Source organism: Pseudophryne corroboree, chromosome 4 (genome assembly GCF_028390025.1).
Source record: "Pseudophryne corroboree isolate aPseCor3 chromosome 4, aPseCor3.hap2, whole genome shotgun sequence".
Lineage (NCBI taxonomy): Eukaryota > Metazoa > Chordata > Amphibia > Anura > Myobatrachidae > Pseudophryne > Pseudophryne corroboree.
The window spans coordinates 412,724,020-412,741,549 of record NC_086447.1 but is presented as its reverse complement, the minus strand read 5'-3'; the positions used below and the strand labels follow the sequence as shown (position 1 = coordinate 412,741,549).

The following is a 17,530-nucleotide window of genomic DNA, read 5'->3' as shown; positions in this document are numbered from 1 at the left end:
AAAAAGGTGTTTCTCCCGGAAGAGAAAGCCAGGGAGTTATCCGAGCTAGTCAGGAACCTCCTAAAAACAGTGCATCATTGCACAAGGGTCTTGGTAAAAATGGTGGCTTCCTACGAAGCAATTCCATTCGGCAGATTTCACGCAAGAACTTTTCAGTGGGATCTGCTGGACAAATGGTCCGGATCGCATCTTCAGATGCATCAGCGGATAACCCTATATCCAAGGACAAGGGTGTCTCTCCTGTGGTGGTTATAGAGTGCTCATCTTCTAGAGGGCCGCAGATTCGGCATTCAGGATTGGATGCTGGTGACCACGGAGCCCAGCCCGAGAGGCTGGGGAGCAGTCACACAAGGAAAAAATTTCCAGGGAGTGTGATCAAGTCTGGAGACTTTTCTCCACATAAATATACTGGAGCTAAGGGTAAATTTATAATGCTCTAAGCTTAGCAAGACCTCTGCTTCAAGGTCAGCCGGTATTGATCCAGTGGGAAAAACATCACGGCAGTCGCCCACGTAAACAGACAGGGCGACACAAGAAGCAGGAGGGCAATGGCAAAAACTGCAAGGACTTTTCGCTGGGCGGAAAATCATGTGATAGCACTGTCAGCAGTGTTTCATCCCGGGAATGGAAACTGGGAAGCAGACTTCCTCAGCAGGCACGACCTCCACCCGGGAGAGTGGAAACTTCATCGGGAAGTTTTTTCCACATGATTGTAAACCGTTGGGAAATACCAAAGGTGGACATGATGGCGTCCCGTCTGAACAAAAAACGGGACAGGTATTGCGCCAGGTCAAGAGACCCTCAGGCAATAGCTGTGGACGTTCTGGTAACACCGTGGGTGTACCAGTCGGTGTATGTGTTCCCTCCTCTGCTTCTCATACCTAAGGTGCTGAGAATTATAAGACGTAGAGGAGTAAGAACTATACTCATGGCTCCGGATTGGCCAAGAAGGACTTGGTACCCGGAACTTCAAGAGATGCTTACAGAGGTCTTATGGCCTCTGCTGCTAAGAAGGGATTTGCTTCAGCAAGTACCATGTCTGTTCCAAGACTTACCGCAGCTGCGTTTGTCGGCATGGCGGTGGAACGCCGGATCCTAAGGGAAAAAGGCATTCCGGAAGAGGTCATTCCTACCCTGGTCAAAGCCAGAAAGGAGGTGACCGCACAACATTATCACCACATGTGGCGAAAATATGTTGCGTGGTGTGAGGCCAGGATGGCCCCACAAAGAAATTTCAACTCGGTCGTTTCCTGCATTTCCTGCAAACAGGAGTGTCTATGGGCCGCAAATTGGGGTCCATTAAGGTTCAAATTTCGGCCCTGTCGATTTTCTTCCAGAAAGAATTGGCTTCAGTTCCTGAAGTCCAGAAGTTTGTCAAGGGAGTATTGCATATACAACCCCCTTTTGTGCCTCCAGTGGCACTGTGGGATCTCAACGTAGTTCTGGGATTCCTCAAATCACATTGGTTTAAAACCAGTCAAATCTGTGGATTTGAAGCATCTCACATGAAAAGTGACCATGCTCTTGGCCCTGGCCTGGACCAGGCGAGTGTCAAATTGGTGGTTTTTTCTCAAAAAAGCCCATATCTGTTTGTCCATTCGGACAGGGCAGAGCTGCGGACTCGTCCCCAGTTCTCTCCCTAAGGTGGTGTCAGTGTTTCACCTGAACCAGCTTATTGTGGTGCCTTGCACCTACTAGGGACTTGGAGGACTCCAAGTTGCTAGATGTTGTCAGGGCCCTGAAAATATGTTCCAGGACGGCTGGAGTCAGGAAAACTGACTTGCTGTTATCCTGTATGCACCCAACAAACTGGGTGCTCTTGCTTCTAAGCAGACTATTGCTAGTTGGATGTGTAATACAATTCAGCTTGCACATTCTGTGGCAGGCCTGCCACAGCCAAAATATGTAAATGCCCATTCCACAAGGAAGGTGGGCTCATCTTGGGCGCTTGCCCGAGGGGTCTCGGCTTTACAACTTTGCCGAGCGGTTATTTAGTCAGGGGCAAACACGTTTGTAAAATCCTACAAATTTGATACCCTGGCTAAGGAGGACCTGGAGTTCTCTCATTCGGTGCTGCAGAGTCATCCGCACTCTCCCGCCCGTTTGGGAGCTTTGGTATTATCCCCATGGTCCTTTCAGGAACCCCAGCATCCACTAGGACGATAGAGAAAATAAGAATTTACTTACCGATAATTCTATTTCTCGGAGTCCGTAGTGGATGCTGGGCGCCCATCCCAAGTGCGGATTGTCTGCAATACTTGTACATAGTTACAAAAATCGGGTTATTATTGTTGTGAGCCATCTTTTCAGAGGCTCCGCTGTTATCATACTGTTAACTGGGTTCAGATCACAGATTGTACAGTGTGATTGGTGTGGCTGGTATGAGTCTTACCCGGGATTCAAAATCCTTCCTTATTGTGTACGCTCGTCCGGGCACAGTACCTAACTGAGGCTTGGAGGAGGGTCATATTCCCCATGGTCCTTTCAGGAACCCCAGCATCCACTACGGACTCCGAGAAATAGAATTATCGGTAAGTAAATTCTTATTTTTATATCTTTAAACATAGGGAATATAGTCATTTACTTATTTTTAAATCCATCTTGACCATAGATACTATTTCAATGTTAAAATAAGAAAAATACATATATACATCTAATAATAATTTTTTATAAAATGTAGAATGTAATATATGCCCGTTCCAATTTATAAATGGGACCCTACAGATTGCGAACTTCTCCTCCTGATAGGAATAGTGACTAATTTACAAATATATAGAGATGTGGAAGTTGTAGAAATGAAACACACGTGCACCCAGGTTACTATGGGAAACCACTATGAATGTTTGAAGCGATGTTCCATTTAGCAGTCAATGAAATTTTCCTTTTTTATTACGTGTCTGTTTATGATGCATTATTCTTATTGTGTTTTATATAATTATACAGTTTGTCTGTATATATATTTTTATGTAGATGTTATTATTATTACCTGAACCCATTTGTAATACATGTATGTTAAAACTGTTAAAACTTTTTTTGAAGCTCTCTGGAGACACAAATTATCCATGATGATTAATACCACCTGTGTTAAATTACGATGGGGGTTTTAAATAGCTTGCTGACGTCTGACAGGCCAGCCTCCTGACGAAGTATCCACGAAACGCGTTGGGACGGAGCTTGCCAGACGTGTGTGCTTCCTTTCACTCGGCCTTCTTCTCCCTGTGTCCGCTGCGAGTGGCCAGACGGGTCCGGAGTATCGGCGCGGTGTATGGTCCTGGCGTCCGTACACCGAGGTGGAGGTTTGCCTGGTGGATTTTTATGCTTTTTTACTGGCCCAAAAAGTGTGGGTCTTATTTGGTACGGGAACACACTTACCTTTGACTTGTCTGTGTCTAATGATGCATGCATAAAATAAAAAATGATCTGCACTATGGGCGCATTCTCCTGAATTCTTTCTTCCAGGTATCTTTCTGCTCAAAGGGATTCTGAGCCTCTGGGGAATTGCTGCGGTTTTCATTACACCAGTGCCAACAGCACAGGGTTTCACCACCTGTGAACTGTGAATGTTCCATTGAAAGAACACCAGCGCACCTGTACATCGTTTCTTTCATCATATATATATATATATATATTATAATACAGGTTGAGTATCCCTTATCCAAAATGCTTGGGACCAGAGGATATGGGATTTTTCCGTATTTTGGAATAATTGCATACCATAATGAGATATCAAGGTGATGGGACCTAAGTCTAAGCACAGAATGCATTTATGTTACATATACACCTTATACACACAGCCTGAAGGTAATTTTAGCCAATATTTTTTATAACTTTGTGCATTAAACAAAGTGTGTCTACATTCACACAATTCATTTATGTTTCATATACACCTAATACACACAGCCTGAAGGTCATTTAATACAATATTTTGAATAACTTTGTGTATTAAACAAAATTTGTGTACATTGAGCCATCAGAAAACAAAGGTTTCACTATCTCACTAAACCTGTATATGTGTATATATGTGTATGTATATGTATGTATATACACATACACTGTATATTAGGGAGAGCTTTATTATTATAGGAATCAGCTTTATGCAAATTTCTATGAATATTAAGTTCTCCTGGGTGGTTTATGCAGACTGGTGCCCCTTTATGAATTCTGGGTAATGCTTGGCAATCGACCATTATTATACCATCAAGGGATGACCCACTAATGGCCATCCCTAGTTCTGCTGTTAGCCAAAGACTGACTCTGCATTGGCTGGCTATTGATGGTCATCAACCAATAGTAGATGGTTGTGTCATTGAGAGTGCTTTTCCACTTGGTGATTGGACACAGCCCAGCACCCTAATTATGACTGGTCCACAGTCACCTGTTTAATACAGCAGTCATTTCTCTGCTGTTTATTGTTTTATGCTATTGAGAGTGGAGTACCAATGTTTTATTCAACAACTATGGTACAAAGAGCCACTATTTGTTTATCTATTTTTACAACCATTGCTGGGACATCTACAGGTCTCCTGTAAACAATCTTAAACCAGCAAATTTAATCTACAAAGGTTAACGCATGAGCCTCTAGCTGGCCTTACATTTTTATAGGATCCTAGTGTTGAGCACTGTCTATATTAGGGAGAGCTTTATTATTATTATTATTATTATTATTATTATTATAGGATTCAACTTTATGCAAATTTCTATGAATATTAAGTTCTCATGGGTGGTTTATGCAGATTAGTGCCCCTTTATGAATTCTGGGTAATGCTTGGCAATCGACCATTATTCATTCAAAATCATTGATGGTCTATGACCGATGTTGAATTCTTTTACCATCGATAGATAAGAACCAGATGGTTTCCCACCATCGATGGTTTAGTGCTACTGATTTTATTCCCCCTCATAGTGTTAGGGCACAGATCTTAGAAACCTCACCGGGCTCCGAGTAGCACGCAATTAATTTTACAGTAATGCATGGGTCACCATTGATGGTTATCTTACAGATGCTTTTATACCAACAAGGGATGACCCACTAATGGCCATCCCTAGTTCTGCTGTTAGCCAAAGACTGACTCTGCATTAGCTGGCTATTGATGGTCAACAACCAATAGTAGATGGTTGTGTCATTGAGAGTGGAGACCCAATGCTTTTCCACTTGGTGATTGGACACAGCCCAGCACCCTAATTATGACTGGTCCACAGTCACCTGTTTAATACAGCAGTCATTTCTCTGCTGTTTATTGTTTTATGCTATTGAGAGTGGGGTACCAATGTTTTATTCAACAACTATGGTACAAAGAGACACTCTTTGTTTATCTATTTTTACAACCATTGCTGGGACTATCTACAGGTCTCCTGTAAACAGTCTTAAACCAGCAAATTTAACCAACAAAGGTTAACACATGAGCCTCTAGCTGGCCTTACATTTTTATAGGATCCTAGTGTTGAGCACTGTCTATATTAGGGAGAGCTTTTTTATTATTATTATTATTATAGGAATCAACTTTATGCAAATTTCTATGAATATTAAGTTCTCATGGGTGGTTTATGCAGATTAGTGCCCCTTTATGAATTCTGGGTAATGCTTGGCAATCGACCATTATTATACCATCAAGGGATGACCCACTAATGGCCATCCCTAGTTCTGCTGTTAGCCAAAGATTGACTCTGCATTGGCTGGCTATTGATGGTCAACAACCAATAGTAGATGGTTGTGTCATTGAGAGTGGAGACCCAATGCTTTTCCACTTGGTGATTGGACACAGCCCAGCACCCTAGTTATGACTGGTCCACAGTCACCTGTTTAATACAGCAGTCATTTCTCTGCTGTTTATTGTTTTATGCTATTGAGAGTGGGGTACCAATGTTTTATTCTACAGCTATGGTACAAAGAGCCACTCTTTGTTTGTCTATTTTTACAACCATTGCTGGGACTATCTACAGGTCTCCTGTAAACAGTCTTTTTTTTTTTTTTTTTTTTTTTAACCATTCAGGTTAGATTTCAGGCAACACTACTATCAAAAGACAATCACTTCGCCCAAGCCTTGAAATCTGCTCATCATCTGGTTAATAGTCACAAAAAGATATATACAACATAAACAAGCAAAGTAACTTCAGACTTGTTACATATCACAAATCATGATCTCACAACAAAAAAGCACTATACAACTACATAAACCCCCAAAGAAACCCTCCATAATCAATAACTAACCACATGCTTACACTTCTTAGTCTTCCAATACCCCTCTGCATCCGAGCATCCACCACCAGTTTTACAATCCTACAAATAACACACATACAACTTACCAAGCACCATTCTAACACAATCACTCACAGCCAAATACTCTCTCTTATACACACATAAATTCCTAGCATCCCACAACACCTCTTTCACACATACCATAATTAACCATAACAATCTCGCTTGCACTCTACCACTCGCACCTAGTCCAAACATAACAACCTTCCAAGTCATCATATCAATACCTGCCACTTCCTTACACACACCACCCACTCCCTTCCATACTTTTCTAGCAAACTTACAATTCCAAAATAAATGCAAAATAGACTCAATCCCACCACACCCCTCTCTCGGACACATATCCACCCGCACCAAATCACGCTTCTTCAGCACCTCACGCACTGGCAAAATCCCATGCATCCCCATCCACACAATGGGGTAAATTTACTAAGCTCCCGATTTTGACCGAGATGCCGTTTTTTCAACAAAGTGTCATCTCGGTAATTTACTAAGCACTAATCACGGCAGTGATGAGGGCATTCGTAATTTTTTGCAAGTTCAGGTAAAAAATTACGAATGAATACACCATCGGTCAAAACGCGGCTGTTTAAGTATGAATCTCGGTCATTTACTAAGAAGTGCAAAGCCAAAAAATACAAAACACTGCCGTGAAAAATTACAACTCGTAAAAAAGTGCTAAAAAAAAACAGACCTGATTTTTATTTTCGTGATTTGATATGCATGCACGGATCCATGAGATCCGTGCATGTATATCAGTTGGAAGGGGTGGGAAAGTGCTTATTTTTTTCAAAAAAATTGCGTGGGGTCCCCCCTCCTAAGCATAACCAGCCTCGGGCTCTTTGAGCCGATCCTGGTTGCAGAAATATGGGGAAAAAATTGACAGGGGTTCCCCCATATTTAAGCAACCAGCATCGGGCTCTGCGCCTGGTCCTGGTCCCAAAAATACGGGGGACAAAAAGAGTAGGGGTCCCCCGTATTTTTAAAACCAGCACCGGGCTCCACTAGCTGGACAGATAATGCCACAGCCGTGCGTCACTTTTATATAGTGCCCTGCGGCCGTGGCATCAAAAATCCAACTAGTCACCCCTGGCCGGGGTACCCTGGGGGAGTGGGGACCCCTTCAATCAAGGGGTCCCCCCCCCCCAGCCACCCAAGGGCCAGGGGTGAAGCCCGAGGCTGTCCCCCCCCATCCAATGGGCTGCGGATGGGGGGGCTGATAGCCTTTGTTCTCAAAGAAAAGATATTGTTTTTAGTAGCAGTACTACAAGTCCCAGCAAGCCTCCCCCGCATGCTGGTACTTGGAGAACCACAAGTACCAGCATGCGGCGGAAAAACTGGCCCGCTGGTACCTGTAGTACTACTACTAAAAAAATACCCAAAGAAAGACAAGACACACACACCGTGAAAGTATAATTTTATTACATACATACACACATACATACATACTTACCTTAAGTTCCCACGCAGGTCGGTCCTCTTCTCCAGTAGAATCCAAGGGGTACCTGTTGAAAAAATTATACTCACGAGATCCAGGGGTCCAGGCTCCTCGGCAAATCCAGGGTTAATCCACGTACTTGAAAAAAAAAAAAAAACGGTGTCCCGACCACGAACTGAAAGGGGACCCATGTTTGCACATGGGTCACCTTTCCACGAATGCCAGAAACCCACTTTGACTTCTGTCTAAGTGGGTTTCATCAGCCAATCAGGGAGCGCCACGTTGTAGCACTCTCCTGATCAGCTGTGTGCTCTTGTCCTCACTGACAGGCAGCACACGGCAGTGTTACAATGTAGCGCCTATGCGCTACATTGTAACCAATGATGGGAACTTTCTGCCCTGCGGTTGACCTAAAGTGACGTCACCGCTGAGCTGAAAGTTCCCATCATTGGTTACAATGTAGCGCATAGGCGCTACATTGTAACACTGCCGTGTGCTGCCTGTCAGTGAGGACAGGAGCACACAGCTGATCAGGAGAGTGCTACAACGTGGCACTCCCTGATTGGCTGAAGAAACCCACTTAGACAGAAGTCAAAGTGGGTTTCTGGCATTCGTGGAAAGGTGACCCATGTGCAAACATGGGTCCCCTTTCAGTTCGTGGTCGGGACACCGTTTTTTTTTTTTTTTTCAAGTACGTGGATTAACCCTGGATTTGCCGAGGAGCCTGGACCCCTGGATCTCGTGAGTATAATTTTTTCAACAGGTACCCCTTGGATTCTACTGGAGAAGAGGACCGACCTGCGTGGGAACTTAAGGTAAGTATGTATGTATGTGTGTATGTATGTAATAAAATTATACTTTCACGGTGTGTGTGTCTTGTCTTTTTTGGGGTATTTTTTTAGTAGTAGTACTACAGGTACCAGCGGGCCAGTTTTTCCGCCGCATGCTGGTACTTGTGGTTCTCCAAGTACTAGCATGCGGGGGAGGCTTGCTGGGACTTGTAGTACTGCTACTAAAAACAATATCTTTTCTTTTACATCAAAGGCTATCAGCCCCCCCATCCGCAGCCCATTGGATGGGGGGGGACAGCCTCGGGCTTCACCCCTGGCCCTTGGGTGGCTGGGGGGGGGGACCCCTTGATTGAAGGGGTCCCCACTCCCCCAGGGTACCCCGGCCAGGGGTGACTAGTTGGATTTTTGATGCCACGGCCGCAGGGCACTATATAAAAGTGACCCCCGGCTGTGGCATTATCTGTCCAGCTAGTGGAGCCCGGTGCCGGTTTTAAAAATACGGGGGACCCCTACTCTTTTTGTCCCCCGTATTTTTGGGACCAGGACCAGGCGCAGAGCCCGATGCTGGTTGCTTAAATATGGGGGAACCCCTGTCATTTTTCCCCCCATATTTTTGCAACCAGGATCGGCTCAAAGAGCCCGAGGCTGGTTATGCTTAGGAGGGGGGACCCCACGCATTTTTTTTTTGGATTTTACATTGTTTAATTAAAAAAAAAAAAAATAAGAACCCCAGCACGGATCACACAGATCCGGCCGAGATTGATTGTAAAAAAAAACGGCAGTGTTTTGCTAATCACTGCCGTAAAAATAGGTAAAAAAACACGAATGACATCGACATCGGAAGAAAAGAAAAACCCGAATACGACAGCTTAGTAAATCCATCGTAATCAATTCAAAAAGTTGCAATTTTACACTGTCGATGTCATTCGTGATTGAACTTGGACATGATTCTGGAAAATACGAATCTTAGTAAATGTACCCCATTGTCTCTTTGCTGATTAGTCATACCTTTCACACTCATATTCTTCCATACCTCAGTCACCTCCACAACATTCAGACAATCAATATTACACATACTCTCTCTATCTTTCAACATCTTCAACACTTTCTGTTTCTCCTTAAAATCAATCATCCTCAGCCCACTCAAACCAAACTTCCTAATAAACTTCTCAATCACACAATACCAACCAGGGCAAACAGAAGCCACAGGCCTCCTCAAATCACACAACATCCATCCAGCCATATACCTCATCATACAAGCAGCTTTATTGTCACTCTCAAACATCCTAATCACAGACACAATGCCATTCACCCCCAAAAAAACCTCAATATTTGGAAAATCAATCCCACCCTTACCTCTAGTTTTCATCACATTCTCTCTCTTCATCCTCTCCATCTTACATCCCCAAACAAACAAAAACAGCAATCTATTAATCTTCTGCAAATTCCTTGCACTTATTGGAAAAACACAAGACACAAACAATAACAATGGTAAAATCACACTTTTAATCACCAACACCTTTCCCGTCGTAGACAACTCACGCAGATTCCAAAAATTCAATTTCCTAACAATCTTTTCCCCACACTCATCCCAACTCTCTCTTCCTTTCAAATCATCCTCAAACTTAACCCCAAGCACTCTCAATCCCCCTTCCACACACCCCACACCCTCTATCTTAACACTACTATCTCCAAAACATTTAAATTTACTCTTATCCCAATTAACCTTAAACGCAGATGCACTACAAAAGAAACCAATCAACATTTTAGCTCTAGACAAAGCCGCAACATTCTCACACACAAGCGTTACATCATCCATGTATCCCATCACTTTAAAAACCTTACCCCCACTCCCAGGAATGAAAAAACCCCTCACCACCTTATCCCTCACAATCATCCTCAACAAAGGCTCAATCACACATATAAATAACACAGGAGACAACGGACACCCTTGCCTAACACCCGATTCAACTGTAACCCTTCCACTCACATTACCATTCACTAACACACTGCTACCAGCACCCGCATACAAACTTCTAATCCTCTCCACAAACATACCAGGAAAACCCATCCTCACCAACACATTAAACATAAATTCATGCAACACCCTATCATACGCTTTTTCAAAATCTAATGCTAACACCATACATCTCTTCTTTCTCCTCATACAATCCTCAATCACATCCCTTAATAACACCAAATTATCTCCTATTCTCCTCCCAGGCACAGTACACACTTGTTCCTCACCCACCACCTGATCCACAACATTCCTCATTCTATCCGCAATCACCTTCGCATACAACTTATAGTCCACATTCAACAACGTTATTGGCCTCCAATTGCCCAGTCTCTTCCTATCACCCTTTTTATGAATTAACACAACCACTCCTTCATGCATAGACCCACTCACACAACCATTCTCCCACATTTACCTAAAAACCTGCATAAGATCCTCCTGAATTACATCCCAAAAAGCAACATAGAAATCCACAGACAAACCATCCATCCCAGGAGTTTTATTCCTCCCAGCAGACATCAGAACCTTTCTCACCTCTTCCATACTAACATCACACATCAAACATTCCTTCTCATCCTCTCTAACCTTATCACTCAGAACACTTAACACTTCACTCACCATACTATTATCACATTCTCTCCTCTTATACAATTCTCTGTAAAAATCCTCAACTAAACCCATCATATCATTACCACTCACCTCTCTCTCATCTTTCCCAATCACACTATTCATATCTTTCCCACCCTGACACACTTTCTTAAAGAAAAACCTTGAACACGTCTCATCCTTCTCCATCTTTTCAACTTTTGCTCTAAACACAAATTCTCTCCCTCTCGCATACATATGTTTCTTCCTAACTTCCCTTTCATGCATAATTTCATCACACACATCCACACCCAAATCCCTCAAACGATACAAATACTGCAACCTCTTGTTAGCATCCTCATACTCTCTCCTTTTCTTCTGAGCCAATCTACATCCCCATTTCTTGAAAAAAACTTTCACTCTTTCTTTCACCCAGTCCCACCAACACAAAATATTCTCAAACTCACTCTTCCTACACACACACCTCTCATACATACTCTTAAAACTCTTTCTCACATCCTCATCTTCCAACAATTTACTATTCAACTTCCATACCCCACGCCCATACCTCACATCCGACTTCCCTTCCACAACGAATTGAACATATTCATGGTCTGAGAACCCAACTTTCCTTTGTTTATACCCACTCCCTCCCACCCCTTCGAAATAAAAAAATTATCTATCCTAGAGGCAGACCTCCCACTATCCGCCCAGTACGTTACTGGCGGCGGTCTTATCTTACATAAATCAACGACATCCGTCAACACAAAATCATCAATCATCTGCTTTAACAGATTTCCCGTAACATCAGTTTGAGTCACCCCAACCCCAAAACCTATACCCTTATTAATAACACAATTAAAGTCCCCAACTAAGATAATAGGAATCCTTCCTGGAATAAAAAAACTTAATCTTCTCAAAAAAGACCTTTCGATCTTTTTTAACAGCTGGAGCATATATGTTCATTAATCTGAACCTCCATCCCCTATAAACCAAAATTAACAAAATGCAGCGGCCCGCTTCTATTTCAACAACTTTCTCTACCACCACCTCCCTATTCCTAATCAAAACACCCACCCCATCACTTTTATTACACCTAGACCCAGACCAAACACAATTTTCAAAATTACCCTCCTTTTTCCTTAAAGACCCCTCAAAACCACCCTCCTGCAAACAAATAATATCATCCCCATAGGACCATAACTCATCCAGCACAGCAGATCTTCTAGCCGCACTTTTAATAGGTCTGGAATTTGTAGACCCTATAGCCAATGTGTGGTTGGCTGAAGGAAAAAAACCAGGAGGCATACTTAATCCTGAATCTTAGAGTTCCCTTCATCCAGGACCACCGGATTGGGATACCTCCATCACATCTTTGCCTCCTCCACCTCCTCTTCCTACCCCTAAAAAAGACCCCTCCGGCTGTATTCCAGAATTGGAACTGGTACTCAGGTCCATAGCAAAATCCTCCTTTGCGTAATTAGGCTCAGAAACAGCCATACGTGGCTTCTTTTTGCAAGAACCCGCACCCTCCTGCTCCTCATTCTTGCGCACCAGTTGAGACTCCTCAGAATCAGACAAATTCTCCCTATCCCATCCATAGGCTTCAGATGCCGACTCTGACATGATTTCAGGACTGGCTATTGTCAGCACCCTGCCACTCAAACGCAGGCTGCCAGAGCTGCTGTTAGTGTCCTCATCCTGGATAATATTCACAATGGGACTCTTACTCGCAGCCGCTGCGCTCACACACTGATCTTCAGCGCTCCCACCTGCCGCGATCACAGCCGCCAGCGGGCTCTCAAACACCGCAACCTGCACAGACACTTGCGGCTATTTGCTCTCCACATGCAGTGTCTCCTCTCTGCTCCGGACCTGCGCTCCATTACAGTGCTCCTGTGCACCTGACACAGAAAGAGCACCTGGCGCATTGACGAGCCCCAGGGCAGCCGCAGGCACATCGCTATTCTGTGCCCCATACTGCGCCTGATACTCTGCCGACCCCGGGCAATTCCTACAGGTGTGTCCCGCTAGCCCACATAGGTCACAGGTTCTGGCCTCAGGACAATCTCCAGCCATATGTCCCTCTTTTTTACAGTTCCTGCAGCAAGAGAATTTCTTTTTGCAATCCTCCTGCTTGTGGCCATAGTCAAAGCACTTTCTGCAATACAGGGGTTGCTCCGGATAGAACAGAAAGCCTCTGCTCCCATCCACAGTGAAATTGGCAGGAGGGTGCATGATACCCCCAATCCCCTTCTCATACCTCTTAAAACGCACAAAGAATTTCACTTTGCCATTAAAGATACCAAGCACATTGTTCAGCCTGAAACCCCCCCTAACGTGAGTACAATATCTGTACAGGAACCTCTCAATAAGCTGGACCTCTTGAAAGGGGTTATAGAGGTGCACAGTCACAGGAACCTCCCTATAAGAAAACAAGGGAGTGACCTTGATTCCCTCCAATTCTGGAGTTCCCGCTCTCTTAGCTTTTCAAACACCCTAATACAGGTATCATAATCTCGAAATGAAACATCATACAGGCCTTGCTTAGGAAAGTCCTGGATGCAGAAGATTTCAGACTTGATGTCCACGCCAATCACATCAGCCAAGAGGTCCTGTCCAATTTCCTTCAGATGAATGGCATCCCTCATCTCAGCAACAACCTCCAGTCGAATGGTGTTCTTCAACCTTGAACTGCCATATTGCAGAAAAGCAGACACGCCGATCCCTCGTTTCCAGCTAGGGGCCCTGCAAAAGGATCCCCACCACCACACTTAGTCTCAGCCAAAAGGCCAGCAAATTTAACCAACAAAGGTTAACGCATGAGCCTCTAACTGGCCTTACATTTTTATAGGATCCTAGTGTTGAGCACTGTCTATCTATATTAGGGAGAGCTTTATTATTATTATAGAAATCAACTTTATGCAAATTTCTATGAATATTAACTTCTCATGGGTGGTTTATGCAGATTAGTGCCCCTTTATGAATTCTGGGTAATGCTTGGCAATCGACCATTATTCATTCAAAATCATTGATGGTCTATGACCGATGTTGAATTCTTTTACCATCGATAGATAAGAACCAGATGGTTTCCCACCATCGATGGTTCAGTGCTACTGATTTTATTCCCCCTCATAGTGTTAGGGCACAGAGCTTAGAAACCTCACCGGGCTCCGAGTAGCACGCAATTCATTTTACAGTAATGCATGGGTCACCATTGATGGTTATCTTACAGATGCTTTTATACCAACAAGGGATGACCCACTAATGGCCATCCCTAGTTCTGCTGTTAGCCAAAGACTGACTCTGCATTGGCTGGCTATTGATGGTCAACAACCAATAGTAGATGGTTGTGTCATTGAGAGTGGAGACCCAATGCTTTTCCACTTGGTGATTGGACACAGCCCAGCACCCTAGTTATGACTGGTCCACAGTCACCTGTTTAATACAGCAGTCATTTCTCTGCTGTTTATTGTTTTATGCTATTGAGAGTGGGGTACCAATGTTTTATTCAACAACTATGGTACAAAGAGCCACTCTTTGTTTATCTATTTTTACAACCATTGCTGGGACTATCTACAGGTCTCCTGTAAACAGTCTTAAACCAGCAAATTTAACCAACAAAGATTAACACATGAGCCTCTAGCTGGCCTTACATTTTTATAGGATCCTAGTGTTGAGCACTGTCTATCTATATTAGGGAGAGCTTTATTATTATTATTATTATTATTATTATTATTATTATAGGAATCAACTTTATGCAAATTTCTATGAATATTAAGTCCTCCTGGGTGGTTTATGCAGATTAGTGCCCCTTTATGAATTCTGGGTAATGCTTGGCAATCGACCATTATTATACCATCAAGGGATGACCCACTAATGGCCATCCCTAGTTCTGCTGTTAGCCAAAGATTGACTCTGCATTGGCTGGCTATTGATGGTCAACAACCAATAGTAGATGGTTGTGTCATTGAGAGTGGAGACCCAATGCTTTTCCACTTGGTGATTGGACACAGCCCAGCACCCTAGTTATGACTGGTCCACAGTCACCTGTTTAATACAGCAGTCATTTCTCTGCTGTTTATTGTTTTATGCTATTGAGAGTGGGGTACCAATGTTTTATTCAACAACTATGGTACAAAGAGCCACTCTTTGTTTATCTATTTTTACAACCATTGCTGGGACTATCTACAGGTCTCCTGTAGATAGTCTTAAACCAGCAAAGCTATCCAACAAAGGTTAACGCACAAGCCTCTAGCTGGCCTTACATTTTTATAGGATCCTAGTGTTGTGCACATACGCACATACGGCCGAGTCACATTATTAGAGATATTACCACCCTTGGCCCGAAAGCCAATAATGATCCCTTTTTTCAACTCTGATAAATTGACCGTTTTACTCATGACAGCAACGAATGATGTGTGCAGACGGCCTATCGCACACGATGTTTGCCCACCAAGACAGCGTACGACACGTGACATACTTCATTGGCTACATGCTGCTGCCTTCAAATGTAGGAGATGGTCATAATAATGTTACTCAACCTTGGGGTAAATTTACTAAGATGAGAGTTCTGTTTAAGATGGGATGTTGCCCATAGCAACCAATCAGATTCCAGGCATTATCTTCTAGAAGGTGCTAGATAAATGAGAAGTAGAATCTGATTGGTTGCTATGGGCAACATCCCATCTTAAATAGAACTCCCATCTTGGTAAATTACGCCCCTGTGTGTGTATATGCATGAAAGTATGTGTGTGTGTGTGTGTGTGTGTGTATGTATATATATATATATATATATATATATATATATATATATATATATATATATATATATATATATATATATATATATATATATACTATTAACCTCTGCATACCAAGGGGATTTTAACATCCTTACAACGAATTCCTTCCATGGTACCATCAACTCTTATTTGCAGTACAGGTTGAGTATCCCTTATCCAAAATGCTTGGGACAAGAAGTATTTTGGATATCGGATTTTTCCGTATTTTGGAATAATTGCAGACCATAATGAGAAATCATGGCGATGGGACCCAAGTCTAAGCACAGAATGCATTTATGTTTCATATACACCTTATACACACAGCCTGAAGGTTGTTTAATACAATATTTTTAATAACTGTGTATTAAACAAAGTTTGTGCACATTGAGGCATCAGAAAATAAAGGTTTCACTATCTCAGTCTCACTCAAAAAATTCTGTATTTCGGGATATGGGATACTCAACCTGTATTTAAATATATCAAATTTAATGTAAAATTTTACATCATATTTTGCTTTAAAACAATTAGTATATACAAATCAGATTTATAACACTTTAAATATCTCTCTTACGCTTTCTTCATTCAAAAAACCTAGACTGACACTTTTGTTAAGGTATCTGCAAAAAAAAACCAAAATAAACTGTTGTGTTAGTGCTAGCTGCCAAGCCCTTCTATTGAGTATCTCCAAGTGCAAAGTCTGACATAAGATCTACCCATGTCTTCTTTCAGGTATGTGTACAGAAGAGGCTGCAGATGCAGGTCTAAGCTACATGAAAACCAGGGTGGATGGCTACGGTGGTGTTATAGTTGTTAACAACACTGGTGAATGGGCAGCCAAGTTTTCCACCGAGCAGATGTCATGGGCGGCCATTAAAGATGGACAGCTACAATTTGGTCTATATACAGGAGAAAACAATACCGTTCCTATTGATGCATCTCTTTAATTACAATAATATACAAACCCTTACAGTATTTTATTTTTAATGTTATTCCACAATGAGACAAAATGGGACATAAAATTACGTTTGTATGTTGGGGGTCATTCAGAGTTGTTCGCTCGGTAAAAATCTTCGCATCGCAGCGATTTTCCGCTTAATGCGCATGCGCAATATCCGCACTGCGACTGCGCCAAGTAAATTTGCTATGCACTTAGGAATTTTACTCACGGCATTTTCATCGTTCTGGCGATCGTAATGTGATTGACAGGAAATGGGTGTTACTGGGCGGAAACAGGCCGTTTTATGGGCGTGTGGGAAAAAACGCTACCGTTTCCGGAAAAAACGCAGGAGTGGCTGGAGAAACGGGGGAGTGTCTGGGCGAACGCTGGGTGCGTTTGTGACATCAAACCAGGAACGACAAGCAGTGAAATGATCGCAGATGCCGAGTAAGTCTGAAGCTACTCAGAAACTGCTACGAGGTGTGTAATCGCAATATTGCGAATACATCGTTCGCAATTTTAAGATGCTAAGATTCACTCCCAGTAGGCGGCGGCTTAGCATGAGCAAATCTGCTAAAATTCACTTGCGAGCGAACAACTCGGAATGACCCCCATTGTTCACAGCCATTAACTAAATACAATAAAATATCAGAATTGATCATCAAATGTGATTGGAGTATAGAAATATAAAAATAAAATCTGCTAAGTTTTATAATGTGAAA

At 42.8% G+C, this 17,530-nt stretch overlaps 1 protein-coding gene across 1 annotated transcript in view; it reads left to right on the top strand.

Moving 5' to 3' along the window:
* The window catches only part of ASRGL1 (asparaginase and isoaspartyl peptidase 1), a 345,756-nt gene extending 328,226 nt beyond the window's left edge, over nt 1-17,530 (top strand). The window contains exon 7 of the mRNA XM_063916789.1: nt 16,601-17,530. Coding sequence (XP_063772859.1) covers nt 16,601-16,815 — 215 coding nt within the window. The 3' untranslated portion in view covers nt 16,816-17,530. The remainder of the gene's footprint in view (nt 1-16,600) is intronic.